The sequence below is a fragment of the Oncorhynchus masou genome, chromosome 19 (assembly GCF_036934945.1).
Source record: "Oncorhynchus masou masou isolate Uvic2021 chromosome 19, UVic_Omas_1.1, whole genome shotgun sequence".
NCBI classification, from domain to species: Eukaryota; Metazoa; Chordata; class Actinopteri; order Salmoniformes; family Salmonidae; genus Oncorhynchus; species Oncorhynchus masou.
The window spans coordinates 13,648,536-13,656,955 of NC_088230.1; the positions used below are offsets into that span (position 1 = coordinate 13,648,536).

Consider the following 8,420-nt stretch of genomic DNA (forward strand, 5'->3'; position numbering starts at 1 on the left):
TTTTTTACATCCGAGCATTGCTCGGTTGTGTGAAAGAGGGCAAAGAATGGGCCTCGGAGTGTTTTGCGGCCTCCAAATAAATAATAAACTAAATAAGATCTACCATAAATCCCCCCCCATACTCAACTGGCCGACCGTGGTCTGGACCCAGAACGGGGTCAATACGGAGCGCGGACCCAGAACGGGGTCAATATTGAACTTGGTAGAGCGTCGACCCCCTGGTATCAAATCAACACAAGACATGGATGTGTCGATTACCGGAAATTAGCTTTCCAACTGCAAAATGTTTTATTCGCCAACGAGGGTGTGAAGTTTCGGGTTGCATGAATTGTGAGGTGGGGGGTTGTTACTATGCCGATAATTGACACCTTTTTGCAACCTAGGAAATTTGTGTGACCGGACCTTCTTAAATAGTACTTGAGTACCCCTGCCATAAGTAATCTGACAGTCACACACAGGCCTTCATCAACAATTTTGAAATTCTCTCACCAATAAAAGGTTTCGCCAGTGTTTACTTTCAGAAGCAATTTTCTGTAAAAAAACATTACAATTACTGAATTATTCAAATAAATGCTTTTCTGTAATTTAGCTCAATATACCAGTAGGCCAAGTGGTGGTGTTGTAGTGCATCTTGGAGTTACACTTCCTACACATTCCGTCAATAATGGATTGGATTTACATACTGGTCTTTCACCAGGTGCTCAAAGGGCTTGTATGTCACATGCAGCATAAACTCTCCGTTTAGAGCCAGACAGTTCAGCAGACATCAGTTAGAGAGAAAGAGATCAAATAGATGGTCAAAGTGAAAAAGGTAAAGTGCCAAAACACAATACAGTGGATAATGTAGCGGTGACCTGGGTGGAGGATGATGCATTCAGTAGAACACGTAGCTACCCTCAGTGGGAATGGATTACATTTGCCAGCTGCTGCCTCCCTCCCTCCCCTCTACAGGGAATCTGAGGGAAGAGAAAGACAACTAGAGGTGGGGGGGCAGAAACAGTGGTAAGATAACAGCACAGCATCCTTGTTCAGTACTGTGACAATTCAGGAGGGTTGGTGTGTTTTCTAGTGCTCTGTCAAGGGCGTGAACTCATTCTCTGGGATTAGATTGATCCTGCTTGGGATTAGTGGACATGTTAGCTCTGGCACCAATCTGACAAAGAATTGGCTTCCCTCAGCTATGTTCTAGAAATGTAGCTCTCTTCACATGTTGTGCTTTGAATATCATTCCTCACTGTTGTAACATCTCTCTTTGTTAGTTCTTATAAGCATAAGTAATCTGAGGTCGGACTTACTTTAGTTGAAATACTCTGGGTAGGCTGGCATTACATGGTTGTTCACAGGGCTTCCAAGCACAGTTATATGTCCCTAGTGAAACATGCAATTTGAGTATTTCTGTACAAATACAAGGACTGGATTGCAGTATGTTTACAACATTACAACTGTAATAGTGACTTTTTTGGTATGAACAAAAACCAAAGGAAACATCTTACTGCATACATGTTAAACATGCATAAATTCCTTAGTGCTTTACATTCATTATAAATGTTGTACCATTTGATCTAACTCAGTAAACTTCAAATGTATCCCTTCTAGCAATAACAAGGACTAAACACAGTTCTGTAAAGGGTGTAGGGACATGAGGCTGGTGATAAACTGATCGACTCCCTTCCTTAAAGATAAACGCCATCAATATTTCTTACTTTAGCAACATTCACTTGGCAGACATCTCTATTCCCCTCCAAGCAGACAAATGACCAAGCAAAAACATTCTTGTCTGCAGTGTGGGTATATGGGTCAACATAACCACACTGACATAATCAGTGCTGAACTCCTTCATTATTGTAAAATGATGGGTTGAACATACCCCATATTTCTTTGTGGAATAACAAATTCATTTTTTATATCCTGTTTCTTTTTAAGATTTCAAAGAAGATCACACACTACAGGTTGGAAATGCCAGGATATATTAGTGACACAACAATGACATTGAGAGTGGCACATCTGTTAGTGTAATCACATGATACAACATATCTTCAAGACATAAGGAAAAACACATGTCTTCTCAGTGGGTGATTCCAGAATGGTCGATGCAAAGACTTCTGCTGTCCGTGATGATGCTGTTTTGGCTGTGCTGAGGGCAAAGGGCTGTGCAACTCAATAATAGGAAGGTGTCCTTGTTTTGTACACAGTGTATATTATGTTCTTTAGTGCATTTTTCTTCACGTTTCTATTTGACCAAGTATTCACATATTATTCACTCTGCTATTTTTTTCCCCCATCAACAAAACAACAGATGTAGATACAAGCAAATAACTCCCTCTGCTGTCTGTTTTTGGAACAACATTTCCAGATATTGAAAGACACACAGCAACTCCTGCCCAGATTGTCTGTGCCTCTTTCAAGGCCTTTCCAAAGGTTGGTGACTGTTGGATACTGGAGGTCATCCACTTCATAAAGTACTCAAAAGTGGCATGCACAGGGAGCCACAACTTTAACGCACATGTGTTGTCCTCTGGGAAGATCCTTTTTTGTTCCTGCAACACTTTAGTGTAGGAACTCAATGGTTGGCCTGTCATCAAAACCAAACGGTGGGATCTTTGATGCCCCAGTGGCAAAAACCAGTACACCTTCAAGAGTTCGAGGGATAGTTTCTCCCCCCTCCTCTGGCTCAATGAATGCATCTATCCCTACGAAATAAAACATAAATTAAGCCATTTTTACTTTTAAATGCGGCAACTAAACAACCTAGATGAATGCCTATACATGTCTTAAACAAGGCTGTTTTAAAGCCACCATTCAGTCTGTGTACAAAGTGTTTTTGAGGTACAAAACATGTATTTTTTTTAAACACTCTGCTTGTCGTTAGTATCTCAATTATAATCACATGCTTCATGGCTGTAACAACTTCAAACCGTAATGTGAGACAGATTTGTGTTTTTATTAAATATACATAATCCCTACCTGGTACTCTGGCCTCACTCAAACCTTGACTGCTCAACGGGAGCAGAATAATAACCGTAGGCATGTCATACACCAGCTAACGTGAAGCCCTCGAAACCCAATCATGTCCCTTGTGAGTGAAGTCCCTGCATAGCTCCCAGTTTGTAGACTGGCTTCTTCCAACCAGCCAAGGTATCTGGACAGGCTGCTATCACTAAACGAATCAATGCACACACCATTTACCGCAGGGGCTTAAGCCTTACAGGTAGCCGAGCATTGGGCCAGTAACAAAGGTTGTAGGTTCAATTCCCTGAGCCAACAAGGTGGAAAATCAAATTGGTGCCCTTGAGCAAAGCAGTTAAACCTAATTGCTCCTGTAATCACTCTGGATAAGAGTGTCTGCTAAATGACAAGAATGTAAGGTTAATGTCTACCCAAGTACTATTGCATTTTCCAACTTTGTTGTTTTGTATATGTTACTTATTTTAAACTACATTATATTAAGAGATTCTCTGTCAGATTTGCATACTTTTTTTGCCTGTAGTTCTGTAAGTAGCGCCCAAGAGCCTAAATTAGTCCCTGAAAATGGCGTATTACGCCATATCTGTGCAGATATGTGCAGGACGTCATTGCTCTCGCTCTGGTGTGTGTGCATCTTGCTAACTGTCACTCAAATGGCGTGAGGCTGAAGCCCATTGAAATGAACTTGAATTGCTAGGGGCCTGGCCCACGATGGGAAAATGTACTGAAAATTGCGCTGCACATCTTTCAGAAAATAGTTCCTTTAAAACTTGGGATTTTGTGGCCAACTGAGGTAAAACAGTCATTATGCATGTATGAACTACACAGTTGCACATCCAACCCAAAGCGGGAGTTTAAAAAAAATACTTACGTAGTCGCCAAACTCCCATAGAATCTCTTTGCAAGATTTGTGCTAGTGTAGAATTTTACTATTTCGCCATTATCTATGATTGTAAATTGGTGTAGAATTATGTCTGACAGCGAACTTGCCAATTAAACCTACTACTACTACTTACTACTACTTCTAGGTAAACTCACCTTCGACATCGATCAGCCAGTCCTTCCAGAAGCCCACCACCAACTCCTCTTCGTTCCTCATTGCGGCGGTGCTGGACTGTAACGTATCGAGTACACCAAGGGTCATTAGACTCTCTTTAAACCTTTTTAAAAGAGCAAATGTGATCATTAGCATAGATGACAAACAAATTGCAGAATGCAATTCTCCACAAATACCTGAGATTACACTATGATCCACCACTGAGTCATTTAGTCCGTTTGAACTGTGATTGAGAAGTACAATTAGGAATTTGATATTGAAAATGTGATTCTAAATGGAACTTAAGTCACCTCAACCATATTGCATGTTAACAAAGCAGAATCACTGTTAAGTGTGACATTTTACAATACAAGGACAGCCAATTGCTATCCAAAATCAACAGAATACAAACATTGCTGCCTCGCCATTGCTTGGGCCATGTTGATATGAATCTGACGCTAAGCTTGAAGGTGCTGCTTCTGGGCTTGGCATCTGTTACACAATGCATCACCAATAGAGTTAGAGGCTGCCAATGAAGAGCATGTTTTAGTACAACACTTCAAACAGCAGTGGGCACCGTCATACATACCCATATAGATTGCACGCAGCTCCTCATCATCCACCTCTGCCAGTGTGCACGGTGGGGTCAGTTCTTCTGATAACTGGCAGAAGAGTCGATCGGAGAAGGCGCATGGCCCCACACCTAAACAAATAAAGGAGAGACGCACACGCTAGGAGCTCAGATGCAAAAATATTTATGTCCAACATTTTGACAGACAAGCTGTCTTCATCAGGGTATAAATGAACATAAATGATGACCATACCTATGGAGTCAAGTTCCAGGCTATTCTGGTCCTCTGGTCCAACAAAAAAAATGGATTCAGAATGGCTTTAATAAGAAGCCTGATGAATTTACAGGACAGCCCACCAGCCTCCATTGCTCCTTCACCCTTTCCACACGTGTCTACAAGAATAACATTTAGCTTCCTGCAGGGGTTGAATGTGCGCCAGTTGAAAGTCCGTTTAGCACTTTCCAGCACCATTGCCCTGACCACATTGACAACATTGCCGACAGGTGCCTCTTTGTTGAAATCTACTTTTGACCTCAGGGCCATCAGCAAATCCTTCAGGTCTGGTCTGAAACAAAAGCATCACAGTTCTGTCAACAAGATGACTCGTTTTATATATTTATAAAGTTACAATCCTTAATCGTAACGTTAACTAACTCCAGTCCCGTCATACATAGTACCAAAACATGGGTTTTGAGAAATTGTATCACTCAAATCCATTTAAGTAGCTCTGGATGCAAGGACTAACTGACTGCTGAATGCTATTTTTCAGCTTGCTAAAGAGGGCACAAAAATACATGCTACACCATAAGTGTGATTTATCATCTGACTAACCTAGTATTGTATTTAAATGTAACATAAATTCCCCCAAAACATACTCTTCCTCAGGGGGAGAGGGCCTGCTGGCAGGTGGAGAGGGCCTCGGTGCCGGAGAGGGCCTGCTGGCAGGTGGAGAGGGCCTCGTGCTGGAGAGGGCCTGCTGGCAGTGGGAGAGGGCCTGCGTGCTGGAGAGGGCCTGCTGGCAGCGGGAGAGGGCCTGCCTGCGTGCTGGAGAGGGCCTGCAGGCAGGCGGATGGCGACTGGGTGCTGGAGGAGAGGGCCTACTGGCAGGGGGAGAGTGACTGCGCGTTGAGTGAGATATGCTGCGGGCTGTAGAGTGTCTGTGGGATGGAGCTGACATAGTAGATGCACTAATTTTATGAAACACACAAGACAACAGTACAGGTTTGTGTTAATAACATGACCGTATATGACCTCTGGATGGAAAACACATGATGGAAAGTGTCATTCACTCCCCTCTACTTCCCCCCCTGACCACAACACATATATAGTGCAGGCGTGGGTCAGTCCATTTCGAGCTATGCTCCCCTCCTTCGTGCTCCTCGAGGTTGCTTAAAAATTGGCACTGGAGGGAGAACATCTTGCTGGCCATTTCCTTAATCCCGGCAAAAGCACTCAAAATGGGTGGGACACTAATCCCGACGCTTATAAGAAATCACACTAAGCCCTCTGACAAAACATCAGACAGGCATAGTGTCAATACAGGACAAAATCAAATCCTACTACACCAGCTCTGATGGTCTCTCCTATCATTGCTACGCAGACGACACACAATTAATCTTCTCCTTTCCCCCTTCTGATGACCAGGTGGCGATGTCTGCATGTCTGGCAGACATATCAGTGTGGATGACGGATCACCACCTCAAGCTGAACCGGAGCTGCTCTTCCTCCCGGGGATTACAATGGTTGACAACTCCATTGTGTCCTCCTCCCAGAGCGCTAAGAACCTTGGCGTGATCCTGGACAACACCCTGTCTTTCTCAACAAACATCATGGCGGTGGCCCGTTCCTGTAGGTTCATGCTCTACAACATCCGCAGAGTACGACCCTGCCTCACACAGGAAGCGGCGCAGGTCCTAATCCAGGCACTTGTCATCTCCCGTCTGGATTACTGCAACTCGCTGTTGGCTGGGCTCCCTGCCTGTGCCATTAAACCCCTACAACTCATCCAGAACGCCGCAGCCCGTCTGGTGTTCAACCTTCCCAAGTTCTCTCACGTCACCCCGCTCCTCCGCTCTCTCCACTGGCTTCCAGTTGAAGCATCCGCTACAAGACCATGGTGCTTGCCTACGGAGCTGTGAGGGGAACGGCACCGCAGTACCTCCAGGCTCTGATCAGGCCCTACACCCAAGCAAGGGCACTGATCCACCTCTGGCCTGCTCGCCTCCCTACCATTGAGGAAGTAAAGCCCAGTCAAAACTGTTCGGCTAACCCCCAATGGTGGAACAAACTCCCTCACGACAACAGCGGAGTCAATCACCACCTTCCGGAGACACCTGAAACCCCACCTCTTCAAGGAATACCTAGGATAGGATAAGTAATCCTTCTCACCACCCCCCCTAATGATTTAGATGCACTATTGTAAAGTGGCTGTTCCACTGGATGTCAGAAGGTGAATTCACCAATTTGTAAGTCGCTCTGGATAAGAGCGTCTGCTAAATGACTTAAATGTAAATGTGATGCTCATCGGATGTGGCAGGGTTTGCAAACTACCACGGATTACAAATGGAAACCCAGCCGCAAGCTGCCCTGTGATGCGAGCCTACCAGACAAGCTAAATGTCCTCTATGCTTACTTTGAGGCAAGAAACACTGAGTGATCACTCACTTCGTAGCCGATGTGAGTAAGACCTTTAAACAGGTTAACCTTCACAAGGCTGAATGCCAGCCAGATTACCAGGACGTGTACTCAGAGCATGTGCTGACCAGCTGGCAAGTGTTTTCATTTTCAACCTCTCCCAGTCTGTAATAACTACATGTTTCAAGCAGACCACCATAGTCTCTGTGCCCAAGAACACCAAGGTTACCTGTCCAAATGACTATCACCCTGTAGCACTCACATCTCTAGCCATGAAATGCTTGAAAGGCTGGTCATGGCTTACATCAGCACCATCATCCCAGACACCCTGGATCCACTCCAATTTGCATACTGACCCAACAGCAATCTCTATTGCATTCCACACTGCTCTCTCCCACATGGACAAGAGGAAAACTTATGTGGAAATGCTGTTCATTGACAACAGCTCAGTGTTCAACACCATAGTGCCCTCCAAGCTCATCACTAAGCCAAGGATCCTGGGACTGAAAACCTTCCTCTGCAACTGGATCCTGGACTTCCAGTTGGGCCGCCCCCAGGTGGTGAGGGCAGGCAACAACACACCCAGCACGCTGACCCTCAACACATGTGTGCTTAGTCCCCTCATGTACTCCCTGTTCCCCCTCAATTGCGTGGCCCTGCACGACTCCAACACCATTATTAAGTTTGCAGACGACACGACGGTGGTAGGCCTGATCTCTGACGATGATGACACACACTATAGGGAGGAGGTCAAGACTGCCAGGACAACGACCTCACCCTCAACATCAGCAAGACAAAGGAGCTGATCGTGGACTACAGGAAACGGAAGGCCGCTCCATCGAACACAACACTTGGTATGGCAACTGCTTGGCTTCTGACATAAGGCACTCCAGAGGGTAATGCATACGGCTCCCTGCCATCCAGGACCTCTACACAAGGTGGTGTCAGAGGAATGTCGTAAATATTGTCAAAGACTTGAGCCACGCAAGTCATAGACTGTTCTCTCTGCTATCGCACGGCAAGTGGTAACGATGCACCAAGTCTGGAACGAACATCACCTTTAACATCTTTTACCCCAAGACATGACCGCTAAATAGTTAGTTAAATAGCCACCCAGACTATCTGTATTGACCTTTTTTGCACCAAAAATGTGTTTATTATCTGTCAATTTCTTCCTAGTCATATGTACATACAGTTGAAGTCGGAAGTTTACA

General features: G+C 44.8%; 1 protein-coding gene across 4 annotated transcripts; it reads right to left on the bottom strand.

Moving 5' to 3' along the window:
- Window positions 1-1,427: 1,427 nt before the first annotated feature.
- LOC135505834 (G2/M phase-specific E3 ubiquitin-protein ligase-like) lies at window positions 1,428-4,700 on the bottom strand. Of its 4 annotated transcripts, none has more exons than XR_010450316.1 (3): window positions 4,590-4,700; window positions 4,003-4,124; window positions 1,428-2,690 (listed from the first exon to the last, which is right to left on the bottom strand). XR_010450316.1 is itself a non-coding variant. In XM_064925015.1 (3 exons), exons 1-3 carry the CDS (start codon window positions 4,617-4,619, stop codon window positions 2,548-2,550), a joined length of 249 nt encoding a protein of 82 aa, XP_064781087.1. In that variant the 5' UTR covers window positions 4,620-4,700; the 3' UTR covers window positions 1,428-2,547. The 4 variants fall into 4 exon arrangements, 1 of the variants encoding a protein (XP_064781087.1); XR_010450317.1 differs by lacking the exon at window positions 4,590-4,700 and adding an exon at window positions 4,413-4,473; XR_010450318.1 differs by lacking the exon at window positions 4,590-4,700 and adding an exon at window positions 4,198-4,230 and having other exon boundaries at window positions 4,003-4,078.
- Between the last annotated feature and the right edge of the window lie 3,720 nt (window positions 4,701-8,420).